The sequence below is a fragment of the Dendrobates tinctorius genome, unplaced genomic scaffold, assembly GCF_039654945.1.
Source record: "Dendrobates tinctorius isolate UK_male_01 unplaced genomic scaffold, ASM3965494v1 ptg000003l, whole genome shotgun sequence".
In the NCBI taxonomy this organism is placed as follows: Eukaryota; Metazoa; Chordata; class Amphibia; order Anura; family Dendrobatidae; genus Dendrobates; species Dendrobates tinctorius.
Window position 1 is genome coordinate 29,477,712 of NW_027361671.1, and position 15,798 is coordinate 29,493,509.

A 15,798-nucleotide genomic window follows, 5' to 3' on the forward strand; every position below is an offset into this window, starting at 1 on the left:
CTATTTACGGGCAAACAGGGTACTTACCCAGCAGACTCGGCATCTCTAGCGCCTTTCTGATAATGCTCTTGTTGTACGTAAACATACTTTCCTTTTACAGTCACAGTGACTAACGGGAATCCTTTCTGCAGTGTCCACGTGTTCATCATGGACCTCACATCAATGATACTGTCATCTGTCCAGTGCTGCGAGAAACAAACAGAAGATTATCAGACAATTCACCGCATTTACCAGGGATCCCAAAACCTCAGGAATCAGATATATGTATACTATTAATCTGTCATCACTCAGAATGGACATGTGCTTTACTTACAGACTTTTCTTGGCCTTTTCGGCAGAATCCACCTTTTTCCTTATTACCACTCGCAGTATCTTCTGAAGGACAAATCTGACGGATGGAAGCAAAAATAATAGTCATTTTAGTGTTTCCTCCAACAACAACTTTATTCCCCAACCTATACTTTCTGTGACAAGGCTCAAGACTGTGAACTTACATCCGTCATACTGTCCCATAAGTCGTCATTCTTTGCGTTGCGATAGCTGAAACGACGTAAGTAATGGATAATACCGGCTTCAAAACTGTCAGAACCCATGTAGTCTTGTAACATGTTCAAAATACAAGCACCCTGTAAAAGAGGAAATGGAAGAAATGCACAGAAAACTCTGTGGTTACTGTCCTCGGGCATAGCAGTGGACCATACATGAGTGCAGAAGATAGCTTTATTTGCAGTCTAGACTAAACTGAGACAGCCTTACAATGGAAATATCACAAGATGATCCAGGAGGTAGAGGAAAGCCCATAAGGCATAGGACTGAGGAGCCAGCTCGCCTATCCTTACATAGAAGATCTCCACCGCACCCCGACATGGGTGCACAAATAGGATCCTGTCCAGAATTCGGCACTCCAGATAGGTGCAATAGTGAGGCTCATTATCAAGAGAAATTCACAATGGTAATAAACGTTTGGGTCACCAATAGACCTTCATCGGTACACTTGGAAATATATATATATGCAAATCTAATATTACAAGTGATATTACAAGTGATATTAATACCATGTATGTAGAAAACCGCAACAGAAGACATATGGAAAAAATAAAAAAAAGTGAAAAAGCTCATAAAAAACAAATGACGGATATGTTATATTACAGGACATGAGTCCAGCGTGAATAATACAGTTACAAGAATCCTGTGTAGGGAAGGAAAAAAATGTTATAAAAAAGAAATGTAGTTGACAAATTGTCACATCTGCATCTTAAGACAATTTGTCAAGTGTATTTGTTTTTCTTCTTTTTCCTTCCCCACATGTGATTTTTGCAATTGTACAAATCACGCTACTATAATGTAACATATCCGTAATTTGTTCTTTTATGCCTTTTTTCAGTTTTTTTTTTCCGTTTTTTGTATACTTTTTCCATGCATCTTATGTTACGTTTTTCCACATACATGGTATAACCATCACTTGTAATAATAGATTTGCATATATGTATATTATTTCCCAGCGTACTGACGAAGGTCTATTGCTGACCAAAACGTTTATTACTATTCTGGATTGCTCTATATAATAAACTTCACTATTGCACCTATCTCGAGTGCTGAATTTTCACCTATTACAGTCACATTTTTCCTTTTATTGTACTCATTAGTGATACATATAGGGATATGCAATTAGCTGGTACCAGTTCTATTATCTGATACTGGTCCAAATACCCCAGGGCAGCTTATATATATTAAGGCACAGTACAGGAGCAACACGGACAAGTATGAAGAACATGGAGCCAGAGGAAAAAATAACTAAATGTGGATGGTAGGACTTTAAGGCTATGTGCACACATGCGGAATTGCCACGGAAATTTATGCGGCAATTCCGCAACTCCGTGCAGCGGGAAATACGCATGCGGAATTCCCGTGAAAAACTAGCATTTTGCAAGTGTAATTAGCTTGCAGAATGCTAGCGTTTTCCAAGTGATCTGTAGCATAGCGTTTGACAAGTGTGACCAACTTTTTACTATTGAGGCTTCCTATGCAGCATCAGTAGTAAAAAGATATGTTAAAAATAATTAAAAAATAAAAAATCGTGATATTCTCACCTTCCGGCGTCCCTGCAGCCTTCCCGATCCACGCGATGCTCCTGGCAAGTCCCGTTCCCAGCGATGCCTTGCGACAATGACACCAGATGACGTAGCATCACGCGAGACCGCTACGCCATCACAGGTCATTGTCGCAAGGCATCGCTGGAACGGGACTTGCCGGGAGCATCGCTGAGGCCTGGGAACGCTGCAGGGACGCCGGAAGGTGAGAATATCACGATTTTTTTATTTTAATTCTTTTTTTAACAGGGATATGGTACCCACGGCCTGGAGGAGAATCTCCTCTTCTCCAGACCCTGGGTACCATCCGCACATGATCCGCTTACTTTGCAGATGGTGGGCACAGCCACATGCGGAAAGTAAGCAGATCAATGCATTCCTATGTGTGCGGAATCCCCGCGATTCCGCAAAAAGAATGAGCATGCTGCGTATTTTTCCATAATGCGATTATGCGAAAATACGCAGCATTAGCACAGCATGTGCGGAATGCCATTGAATTCAATGGGTTGCTTATTTTATGCGTTTTCGCAGCGAAAAAAACAGCAAAAACGCATAAAATCTGCGTCAATTCTGCACATGTGCACATAGCCTTAGAAGGAACTGCGGCTTCTATTAGGTCGCCTCCATACATATAGGTCTCTGTGAGGTCATCTAATTTAGATATCCAAAAAGTGGACCTCGTAATAAAAGGCTTGTGTAAGATGCAGTCCAATGATTCAGAATGATAATATTAGTATGTTACCTTGTCATAGGAGACCTCATCAAACATCTCTTGTATCTGTTCAGGATTCTCCACAGGGGTGGACACGGCATGGGATGAGTTCAATGCGTCTACTTCCATGGCACTAAAACATTTGTCTAAAAATTTGTCATCCTGCAGAGAAAGGAGAGCTCAGTGGAAACTTACATCTATGTAGCTGAAATCCTCCAATATAGAGAACACATTATTTTACTCTTAAAGGGGTTGTCCCATAAACAGGAGATGTAAGAAATGTATGATCATCGGGATAAGTAAAAAATGTATGATCTCGAGGTTAAGTAAGAAATGTATGATCACAAGGATAAGTAAGAAATGTATGATCACCGGAGGTCTGACTCCTGGGCCACGAAAGCTGGGATCATAAACTCTCCTGCAGGGCTGGCGTCAGCACCCGGCACACCCGGACAAGTGCCAGTGTCCTGAGCAGGTAAGGGGGCACACTCACCATCAGGGACACCGGCGCGCTATGGGGACCCAGTGTCAATGCCCGTGAGTGGTCCCCCCGTCTGCTCAGGACCCCGACACTTGCGATACTTACCTCTTCCTGTTCCTGCGCTGCGGTGTCTTCCGCATCTTTTGACTGAGACGTTCAGGTCAAAGGACACAATGACATCATGGCGACACTGAGGAGTCTGGAGCAAAGCAGCGGCCAGCAAGGAGAGATGAGTATTTAATTTTTTTTAATTTTTTCTATAATATTTGAAGCACTATATGAGGCTCATCATGTATGGAGCATCATTTAGGGCCATCATATACTAGAGCATCATATGGGGCCATTATATATGGAGCATCATATGGGGGCCCATCATATACTGGAGAATTACAGTTCCTTGCGAAAGTAATCGGCTCCCTGGAACTCTTCAAACTTTTCCCACATATCATGCTTCAAACATAAACATACTAAATGTAAATTTTTGGTGAAGAATCAACAATAAGTGGAACACAATTGTGAAGTTAAATGAAATTTATTGGTTATTTTAAATTTTTGTGGAAATTCAAAAACTGAAAAGTGGGGCGTGCAATATTATTCGGCCCCTTTAACTTAATACTTTGTTGCGCCACCTTTTGCTGCGATTACAGCTGAAAGTCGCTTGGGGTGTGTCGCTATCAGTTTTGTACATCGAGAGACTGAAATTCATGCCCATTCTTCCTTGGCAAACAGCTCGAGCTCAGTGAGGTTTGATGGAGATCGTTTGCGAACAGCAGTTTTCAGCTCTTTCCACAGATTCTCGATTGGATTCAGGTCTGGACTTTGACTTGGCCATTCTAACACCTGGATATGTTTATTTGTGAACCACTCCATTGTAGATTTTGCTTTATATTTGGGATCATTGTCTTGTTGAAAGACAAATCTCCGTCCCAGTCTCAGGTCTTTTGCAGACTCCAACAAGTTTTCTTCAAGAATGGTCCTGTATTTGGCTCCATCCATCTTCCCATCAATTTTAACCATCTTTCCTGTCTCTGCTGAAGAAAAGCAGCCCCAGACCATGATGCTGCCACCACCATGATTGACAGTGGGGATGGTGTTGTTCAGGGTGATGAGCTGTGTTGCCTTTACGCCAAACATATTGTTTGGCATTGTTGCCAAAAAGTTCGATTTTGGTTTTATTTGACCAGAGTACCTTCTTCCACATGTTTGGTGTGTCACCCAGGTGGCTTGTTGCAAACTTTAAATGACACTTTTTATGGATATCTTTGAGAAATGGCTTTGTTATAAGTTTATACTAGAATTCTATGGAGCCCAATGACGTGGGTCAGAAATTAAGACAGACACGGTATATCACAGTTCAAGATGTATATAAATCTTATTGCAGAAATATGCACTTCAGCTGACAGATGCAAAGCAGACCATAAGACACTCTCAGTAGTATGCACAAGTACAGACCAAGGGTGCGAATACCAGTCCAGCATTGCGGAATCCAGGACACAGAACCCAGACCTAATGGAGAGCAGACCGTAGCAGAGGTGGGTGCAGAGCAGGTATAGCAGCAGAGTCCTTCCTTGGTACATAGATACGGGAACAATCCCGAAGAGTATAAGGGGCAAACAGGTTGCTAGTCCTTCCGCAGCAAGTAAAGAACAAGATGCACAAGCAATGCATAGTGTGCAGAGTTCCCTTATGTATACAGCAAACAGAAAACAAGGATTCTCAGACAGGAAACAAGATGGCCCCGATGAAGCCAGCAACTCCATCTTGGTTAAGGGCAGAATCTATCAGAAGTAAGGGCAAGAGCAGACAAAACAGATATACAATCCCAGTCCTTACAGGCTTTCTTCTTGCCACTCTTCCATAAAGGCCAGATTTGTGCAGTGAACGACTTATTGTCCTATGGACAGACTGTCCCACCTCAGCTGTAGATCTCTGCAGTTCATCCAGAGTGATCATGGACCTTTTGGCTGCATCTCTGATCAGTCTTGTCCTTATTTGAGCTAGATTTGCAGTGGTATGATACTCCTTCCATTTCAATATGATTGCTTGCACAGTGCTCCTTGGGATGTTTAAAGTTTTGAAAATCATTTTGTATCCAAATCCGGCTTTAAACTTCTCCACAACAATATCACGGATCTGTCTGTTGTGTTCCTTGGTCTTCATGATGCTCTCTGTGCTTCAAATAGAACCCTGACACTCTCACAGAGCAGGTGCATTTATACGGAGACTTGATTACACACAGGTGGATTATATTTATCATCATTAGTCTTTTAGAACAACATTGGATCATTCAGAGATCCACAATGAACTTCTGGAGTGAGTCTGCTGCACTGAAAGAAAAGGGGCCGAATAATATTGCACGCCCCACTTTTCAGTTTTTGAATTTCAACAAAAATTTAAAATAACCAATAAATTTCATTCAACTTCACAATTGTGTCCCACTTGTTGATTCTTCCAAAAATTTACATTTGGTATATTTATGTTTGAAGCATGATATTTGGGAAAAGGTTGAAAAGTTCCAGGGGGCCGAATACTTTCGCAAGGCAATGTATATGGGGTCTATCATATACTGGAGCATCACATAGGGCCCATCATATACTTGAGCATTACATGTGGTCCATCACATACTGTATGGATCATTATATGGGGCCCATTATGTTTGTAGCCTTATATGAGGCTCATTATGTATGAAGCAATATATGGCGCTCATTATTCTGTATGGGGCATTATATGGGGCTCATTATTCTGTATAAAGTGCTATGTGGTGCCAATAATACTGTATGGAGCAATATACTGGAGTGATTATACTGTATGGAGCAATATATGGGGCTCATTATTCTGTATGAAGCGAAATGTGGGGCCCATAATACTGTATGGAGCAACATATGTAGCTCATTATACTGTATGGAGCAATATATGGGGCTCATTGTTCTGTATGGAACAATATATGGGGGTCATACTGTATGGAGGACTATGTGGTGCCCATAATACTGCATGGAGGACTATACTGTCCGGTTTCTGACCTATTGTAGAATTTACAATAGATATCACTCATGTAATGTAAGAAGTGAAATCTTTGGCATTGTACTATACCTATATTGCCATATCTGTGCATCATGAATTGTGGTGTGTGATAAAGGGGCCACTGAAACTCTTTCGCATGGGGCCCACAAAAATCTGGAGCCGGGCCTGCTCTCCTGTGTGAATGGAACAGCCAGCCATGAGCATGTGCAACCACTGCTTTATTCACTATCTACTGTACATGAGTAGTGGTTGCTACCGCTCCATTCGTCCAGGGAACTTTGGACCCTAATTTTTTGGATCATGGAGCGTCTCAGCAGCTAGACCCCAGTTATCATTTATAGTATCATCTATCCCATGAGAGAATCATTTGCTTAAAAAGTAACCGTTATATTACTTTTTATTACATAAATCAATAGTACAATAAGAATAAGAAACTTTGTAATAAATCTTATAAGATAAATCTACTTTATTCTCCCTCTGGACTGACAATTCAGTCTCAAAATTCTAAATTCACAGGTAAAACCTGTATTCAGTGAAGCCAGATTGTATATGTCTGAGATGGCCGATGCCACTGATAAGATTCTATATCAGTAATGTAACAATCTGTCTTCACTGACTACAGATTTTACCAGTGAATTGAGAATTTTGAGAATGAATTGTCAATCAAGAAGGAGAAGTAGATTTCTGTGATAAGATTTATTACAAAAGTTTCTTATTCTGTCACTCCACCTCTATTCTCTGCTCAACGCTGCATCTTCTTGCTTGACTGAGTGCCTGAAGTCACACAGCATAGAGGCTAAGGAGCCATCAATCAAGCAGGAAGAGGTGGCACTGAGCAGGGGATAGAGCTGGGGTGACAGAGGCTTCAGATCTACCATAGTCCTTTGGCATATTTGCATATCAATTCAAATGCTGATTTCTCATAGCCATGGAAAGGTATCGCTGGATTTTGAAAGCGCTACATGCACATATAAATACTATTGGGGGAGGGTGAAATCCTGCTAACAGATTACCTGTAATTAACATTGGTCATTTTATACACTTTCAGAAGAGTCTGATCACAGATCCGCTTTACCTAAGTCTTAAAAAGTAAACTTACAACTTGAAGCTCTGGATAAGTAATATTGACTGAAATATACTCCATGAACTTGGCAAATCCTTCATTCAACCATAGATCATTCCACCACTCCATTGTTACCAGGTTTCCAAACCACTATCAAAAAAGAAAAGAACGGCAGTTACCATTCACAGCTACAGAACCTATAGCCTCCTATATATTACATACATCATAAATAATTAGGACGATTTTCTGTTACGCAATGTCTCACTGCTGATTGGGGTTGAACTCTGCTGTGGGATACAGGACCGAGAGCAGCACCAAGGTCTTATCTAGGCCGGGATCCATCAAGATCAAAAAAGCCAGATATTGTCCAATTGGCATTAGTGGATGACAACTCTACCGAGGCCGCTATATGCTGTCTGCTGTCCTAGCTATTACTGCGGCACACAAAGGATCTGAGTAGGGCGGCCTCTCTCAATAAAGGTAGGAAACTCTACTATATGCTCCTACACTATACATTAATATGCAGTAAGGGCTAGAATTTCATTAGAGGGGTGTGACCATCATGTATCCATTTTGTTTTGCTCAAATACATCTAAAATTAAAAATAAAGCCACTTTGTAAAGAGTCCTAAAAAAGTGCAAAAATACCGCAATTATAAATGTCCTCCAGTTTTGTGTCTACAGCTCCTTCCCGACGCATGTGTCTTTCATAGTTACAGACTAACCACAAACCTGTGTAGGCTTCCTGCTATCTTTTCAATACAGTGAAGGAAATTATTATTTGATCTCTTGCTGATTTTGTACGTTTGCCCACTGACAAAGACATGAACAGTCTATAATTTTAAGGGTAGGTTAATTTTAACATTGAGAGACAGAATATCAAAAATAAAATCCAATGGTTGGACCCCTGGTGATCGGAAAGTTATCCTCTATCATATTTATAGGGGATAACCTAAACAAATTTTGAATACCCCGTTAAGTTTAATCATTGGGACCTTTAACAGATTTAAGCACTGGTCCTCAGGAGCTTTGCATGTGATCTCTGGTAGAGTCCCAGGTGGCAAAGCTGTCATGACCAGGTCTGCATAGTAACTATTTTCCCGTGTAACTGTGAATTACAATACAAAATACACTAAATATTGGTATACATAATGTATTTACTCAGAGTCCATAGATTATCACTGTGGCAGGTGAATGATTAGATTGGGGTATTGGACAGCAATCAATGGCGAAATGCTGACATCAAACTAATGTCTACTGACCTGGTGAGCCAGCTCGTGAGCAATAACCATTGTAATCCAGAGTTTATTGGAGGCTGTTGATGTTTTAGGATCGTACAACAATGAGGACTCTCTGTACGTCGTTAGGCCCCAGTTTTCCATTGCACCAGACTGAAAGTCAGGAATTGCCGCAAGATCTAAATAAATTAGATGAAATAATCAGAAATGCAAAACATAAGCACAAATCCCGAAACTCCTCCGCCAGTCAATCATACATACCCTGCTTTGGCAGAGGGTATGGTATATGGAAATATTCCTCATAAAAGTCCAGAAGTTTTACTGCTGCATCTAAGGCATACACAGCCTGATCTATCTTGTGTGGAACAGAGTAGACTGATATCTGGAATGAAAGCAAAGAAACCATAATTATAATACAGGTATGTGTTATCAGTAGGGGTGAGCGGATCACTTTGCACAATCCCAGTCTACGGTCCAGGTCAGTGCTCTCCGGGAACCCAGGCTCGACTTATGATTAGCCAGTGCTGGCGAGGCGTCATCGATGCGCCTCACGCAGCCCAAATGACGTCACTCCATGACGCACTGAGGAACCCAGAAGCTCAGGAAGATTGCGCAGCTCCTGTCCATGGAGAAAGAGCTCTGACCTGGATTGTCGAATGGGGGTTGCGAGGAACGATCCTTTCATCACTTGTTACCATCTATTAAAAAACACTAATGTTTACGGTAAGGAACTGCCCACTCATGCTGCACCATCTCATTATGTTAGACTCATTTATGGTGCTGAGCTGTAATACCACATGCTACCTGTGAAGAGGTGAGGCACTGTGTCTGGAAGTGTTTTTGGAAGACAGCAAAGATAAATTTTACACTAGCAGATATGCATATCTTCCAAACGTTACCTTAACGCCATGATTTGTGATCTGACTGATTGATTTGAAGTCTGAAACAATAAAAGCCACAAGATAGGTGCTCATCTTCACTGTGACATCAAAGTGGTCTTCCAGGAGTCCATTATCTACATGTTCAGTTTTTACCTGGGAAAGGAAATGACTACAGAGTGAGGCGGATTGCAGGGTAGATGTGGTTTTCCATGTATTTCCCGATGATAATTCCCAGCAGGCAGTGGATATATATGCACAATATAGACAAAAAAAATTAAAACCAGCTAAAATTGCCATGTACAAAATGTTACTGATGCCCCATCTCTAGAGGTACAGGACTGTATACTGATGCCCCAACTCTAGAGCTACAGGAGTGTATACTGATGCCCCATCTCTAGAGCTACCTACAGGACTGTATACTGATGCCCCAACTCTAGAGCTACAGGACTGTATACTGATGCCCCAACTCTAGAGCTACAGGACTGTATACTGATGCCCCAACTCTAGAGCTACAGGACTGTATACTGATGCCCCATCTCTAGAGCTACCTACAGGACTGTATACTGATGCCCCAACCCTAGAGCTACAGGACTGTATACTGATGCCCCATCTCTAGAGCTACCTACAGGACTGTATACTGATGCCCCAACTCTAGAGCTACAGGACTGTATACTGATGCCACATCTCTGGAGCTACCTACAAGACTGCATACTGATGCCCCAACTCTAGAGCTTCAGGACTGTATACTGATGCTTCATCTCTAGAACTACAGAACTGTGTACTGATGCCCCATCTCTAGAGCTACAGGACTGTATACTGATGCCCCATCTCTAGAGCTGAAGGACTGTATACTAATGCCCCATCTCTAGAGCTACAGGACTGTATACTGATGCCCATCGTTAGAGCTACAGGACTGTATACTGATGCCCCATCTCTAGAGCTTAGCTTCAGGACTGTATACTAATGCCCCATCTCTAGAGCTACAGGACTGTATACTGATGCCCATCGCTAGAGCTACAGGACTGTATACTGATGCCTCATCTCCAGAGCTACAGGACTGTATACTGATGCCCCATCTCTAGCGCTACCTACAGGACTGTATACTGATGCCCCATCTCTAGATTTACATGACTGTATACTGATGCCCTATCGCTAGAGCTACAGGACTGTATACTGATGCCCCATCTCTAGAGCTACAGGACTGTATACTGATGCCCCATCTCTAGCGCTAAAGGACTGTATACTAATGCCCATCGCTAGAGCTAAAGGACTGTATACTAATGCCCCATCTCTAGAGCTAAAGGACTGTATACTAATGCCCCATCTCTAGAGCTACAGGACTGTATACTGATGCCCCATCTCTAGAGCTACAGGACTGTATACTGATGCCCCATCTCTAGAGTTACAGGACTGTATACTGATGCCCTATCGCTAGAGCTACAGGACTGTATACTGATGCCCCATCTCTAGAGCTAAAGGACTGTATACTAATGCCCATCGCTAGAGCTAAAGGATTGTTTACTAATGCCCCATCTCTAGAGCTCCAGGACTGTATACTAATGCCCCATCTCTAGAGCTACAGGACTGTATACTGATGCCTCATCTCTAGAGCTACAGGACTGTATACTGATGCCCCATCTCTAGAGCTACAGGACTGTATACTGATGCCCCATCTCTAGAGTTACAGGACTGTATACTGATGCTCTATCGCTAGAGCTACAGGACTGTATACTGATGCCCCATCTCTAGAGCTACAGGACTGTATACTGATGCCCCATCTCTAGAGCTAAAGGACTGTATACTAATGCCCCATCTCTAGAGCTAAAGGACTGTATACTAATGCCCCATTTCTAGAGCTACAGGACTGTATACTGATGCCCCATCTCTAGAGCTAAAGGACTGTACACTGATGCCCCATCTCTAGAGTTACAGGACTGTATACTGATGCCCCAACTCTAGAGCTACAGGAGTGTATACTGATGCCCCATGTCTATAGCTACCTACAGGACTGTATACTGATGCCCCAACTCTAGAGCTACAGGACTGTATACTGATGCCCCAACTCTAGAGCTACAGGACTGTATACTGATGCCCCAACTCTAGAGCTACAGGACTGTATACTGATGCCTCATCTCTAGAGCTACCTACAGGACTGTATACTGATGCCCCAACCCTAGAGCTACAGGACTGTATACTGATGCCCCATCTCTAGAGCTACCTACAGGACTGTATACTGATGCCCCAACTCTAGAGCTACAGGACTGTATACTGATGCCACATCCCTGGAGCTACCTACAGGACTGCATACTGATGCCCCAACTCTAGAGCTTCAGGACTGTATACTGATGCTTCATCTCTAGAACTACAGAACTGTGTACTGATGCCCCATCTCTAGAGCTACAGGACTGTATACTGATGCCCCATCTCTAGAGCTGAAGGACTGTATACTAATGCCCCATCTCTAGAGCTACAGGACTGTATACTGATGCCCATCGTTAGAGCTACAGGACTGTATACTGATGCCCCATCTCTAGAGCTACAGGACTGTATACTGATGCCCCATCTCTAGCGCTAAAGGACTATATACTAATGCCCATCGCTAGAGCTAAAGGACTGTATACTAATGCCCCATCTCTAGAGCTAAAGGACTGTATACTAATGCCCCATCTCTAGAGCTACAGGACTGTATACTGATGCCCCATCTCTAGAGCTACAGGACTGTATACTGATGCCCCATCTCTAGAGTTACAGGACTGTATACTGATGCCCTATCGCTAGAGCTACAGGACTGTATACTGATGCCCCATCTCTAGAGCTAAAGGACTGTATACTAATGCCCATCGCTAGAGCTAAAGGATTGTTTACTAATGCCCCATCTCTAGAGCTCCAGGACTGTATACTAATGCCCCATCTCTAGAGCTACAGGACTGTATACTGATGCCTCATCTCTAGAGCTACAGGACTGTATACTGATGCCCCATCTCTAGAGCTACAGGACTGTATACTGATGCCCCATCTCTAGAGTTACAGGACTGTATACTGATGCTCTATCGCTAGAGCTACAGGACTGTATACTGATGCCCCATCTCTAGAGCTACAGGACTGTATACTGATGCCCCATCTCTAGAGCTAAAGGACTGTATACTAATGCCCCATCTCTAGAGCTAAAGGACTGTATACTAATGCCCCATTTCTAGAGCTACAGGACTGTATACTGATGCCCCATCTCTAGAGCTAAAGGACTGTATACTGATGCCCCATCTCTAGAGTTACAGGACTGTATACTGATGCCCCAACTCTAGAGCTACAGGAGTGTATACTGATGCCCCATCTCTATAGCTACCTACAGGACTGTATACTGATGCCCCAACTCTAGAGCTACAGGACTGTATACTGATGCCCCAACTCTAGAGCTACAGGACTGTATACTGATGCCCCAACTCTAGAGCTACAGGACTGTATACTGATGCCTCATCTCTAGAGCTACCTACAGGACTGTATACTGATGCCCCAACCCTAGAGCTACAGGACTGTATACTGATGCCCCATCTCTAGAGCTACCTACAGGACTGTATACTGATGCCCCAACTCTAGAGCTACAGGACTGTATACTGATGCCACATCCCTGGAGCTACCTACAGGACTGCATACTGATGCCCCAACTCTAGAGCTTCAGGACTGTATACTGATGCTTCATCTCTAGAACTACAGAACTGTGTACTGATGCCCCATCTCTAGAGCTACAGGACTGTATACTGATGCCCCATCTCTAGAGCTGAAGGACTGTATACTAATGCCCCATCTCTAGAGCTACAGGACTGTATACTGATGCCCATCGTTAGAGCTACAGGACTGTATACTGATGCCCCATCTCTAGAGCTTAGCTTCAGGACTGTATACTAATGCCCCATCTCTAGAGCTACAGGACTGTATACTGATGCCCATCGCTAGAGCTACAGGACTGTATACTGATGCCTCATCTCCAGAGCTACAGGACTGTATACTGATGCCCCATCTCTAGAGCTACAGGACTGTATACTAATGCCCATCGCTAGAGCTACAGGACTGTATACTGATGCCCTATCGCTTGAGCTACAGGACTGTATACTGATGCCCCATCTCTAGAGCTACAGGACTGTATACTGATGCCCCATCTCTAGCGCTAAAGGACTGTATACTAATGCCCATCGCTAGAGCTAAAGGACTGTATACTAATGCCCCATCTCTAGAGCTACAGGACTGTATACTGATGCCCCATCTCTAGAGTTACAGGACTGTATACTGATGCTCTATCGCTAGAGCTACAGGACTGTATACTGATGCCCCATCTCTAGAGCTACAGGACTGTATACTGATGCCCCATCTCTAGAGCTAAAGGACTGTATACTAATGCCCCATCTCTAGAGCTAAAGGACTGTATACTAATGCCCCATTTCTAGAGCTACAGGACTGTATACTGATGCCCCATCTCTAGAGCTAAAAGACTGTATACTGATGCCCCATCTCTAGAGTTACAGGACTGTATACTGATGCCCCAACTCTAGAGCTACAGGAGTGTATACTGATGCCCCATCTCTATAGCTACCTACAGGACTGTATACTGATGCCCCAACTCTAGAGCTACAGGACTGTATACTGATGCCCCAACTCTAGAGCTACAGGACTGTATACTGATGCCCCAACTCTAGAGCTACAGGACTGTATACTGATGCCTCATCTCTAGAGCTACCTACAGGACTGTATACTGATGCCCCAACCCTAGAGCTACAGGACTGTATACTGATGCCCCATCTCTAGAGCTACCTACAGGACTGTATACTGATGCCCCAACTCTAGAGCTACAGGACTGTATACTGATGCCACATCCCTGGAGCTACCTACAGGACTGCATACTGATGCCCCAACTCTAGAGCTTCAGGACTGTATACTGATGCTTCATCTCTAGAACTACAGAACTGTGTACTGATGCCCCATCTCTAGAGCTACAGGACTGTATACTGATGCCCCATCTCTAGAGCTGAAGGACTGTATACTAATGCCCCATCTCTAGAGCTACAGGACTGTATACTGATGCCCATCGTTAGAGCTACAGGACTGTATACTGATGCCCCATCTCTAGAGCTTAGCTTCAGGACTGTATACTAATGCCCCATCTCTAGAGCTACAGGACTGTATACTGATGCCCATCGCTAGAGCTACAGGACTGTATACTGATGCCTCATCTCCAGAGCTACAGGACTGTATACTGATGCCCCATCTCTAGAGCTACAGGACTGTATACTAATGCCCATCGCTAGAGCTACAGGACTGTATACTGATGCCCTATCGCTTGAGCTACAGGACTGTATACTGATGCCCCATCTCTAGAGCTACAGGACTGTATACTGATGCCCCATCTCTAGCGATAAAGGACTGTATACTAATGCCCATCGCTAGAGCTAAAGGACTGTGTACTAATGCCCCATCTCTAGAGCTAAAGGACTGTATACTAATGCCCCATCTCTAGAGCTACAGGACTGTATACTGATGCCCCATCTCTATAGCTACAGGACTGTATACTGATGCCCCATCTCTAGAGTTACAGGACTGTATACTGATGCCCTATCGCTAGAGCTACAGGACTGTATACTGATGCCCCATCTCTAGAGCTAAAGGACTGTATACTAATGCCCATCGCTAGAGCTAAAGGACTGTTTACTAATGCCCCATCTCTAGAGCTACAGGACTGTATACTAATGCCCCATCTCTAGAGCTACAGGACTGTATACTGATGCCTCATCTCTAGCGCTACAGGACTGTATACTGATGCCCCAACTCTAGAGCTACAGGAGTGTATACTGATGCCCCATCTCTAGAGCTACCTACAGGACTGTATACTGATGCCCCAACTATAGAGCTACAGGACTGTATACTGATACCCCAACTCTAGAGCTACAGGACTGTATACTGATGCCCCAACTCTAGAGCTACATGACTGTATACTGATGCCACATCTCTGGAGCTACCTACAGGACTGCATACTGATGCCCCAACTCTAGAGCTTCAGGACTGTATACTGATGCCCCAACTCTAGAGCTACAGGACTGTATACTGATGCCACATCTCTGGAGCTACCTACAGGACTGCATACTGATGCCCCAACTCTAGAGCTTCAGGACTGTATACTGATGCTTCATCTCTAGAACTACAGAACTGTGTACTGATGCCCCATCTCTAGAGCTGAAGGACTGTATACTAATGCCCCATCTCTAGAGCTACAGGACTGTATACTGATGCCCATCGTTAGAGCTACAGGACTGTATACTGATGCCCC

At 43.4% G+C, this 15,798-nt stretch overlaps 1 protein-coding gene across 1 annotated transcript in view; it reads right to left on the reverse strand.

Annotated features, from left to right (window-relative positions):
* The window catches only part of ERAP1 (endoplasmic reticulum aminopeptidase 1), a 95,503-nt gene that overhangs the window by 30,360 nt on the left and 49,345 nt on the right, over nt 1-15,798 (reverse strand). Inside the window, exons 5-12 of the mRNA XM_073543193.1 lie at nt 9,504-9,638; nt 8,866-8,986; nt 8,629-8,783; nt 7,404-7,517; nt 2,833-2,964; nt 495-626; nt 314-388; nt 28-185 (exon numbers count right to left, since the gene is read on the reverse strand). Coding sequence (XP_073399294.1) covers nt 28-185; nt 314-388; nt 495-626; nt 2,833-2,964; nt 7,404-7,517; nt 8,629-8,783; nt 8,866-8,986; nt 9,504-9,638 — 1,022 coding nt within the window. The remainder of the gene's footprint in view (nt 1-27; nt 186-313; nt 389-494; nt 627-2,832; nt 2,965-7,403; nt 7,518-8,628; nt 8,784-8,865; nt 8,987-9,503; nt 9,639-15,798) is intronic.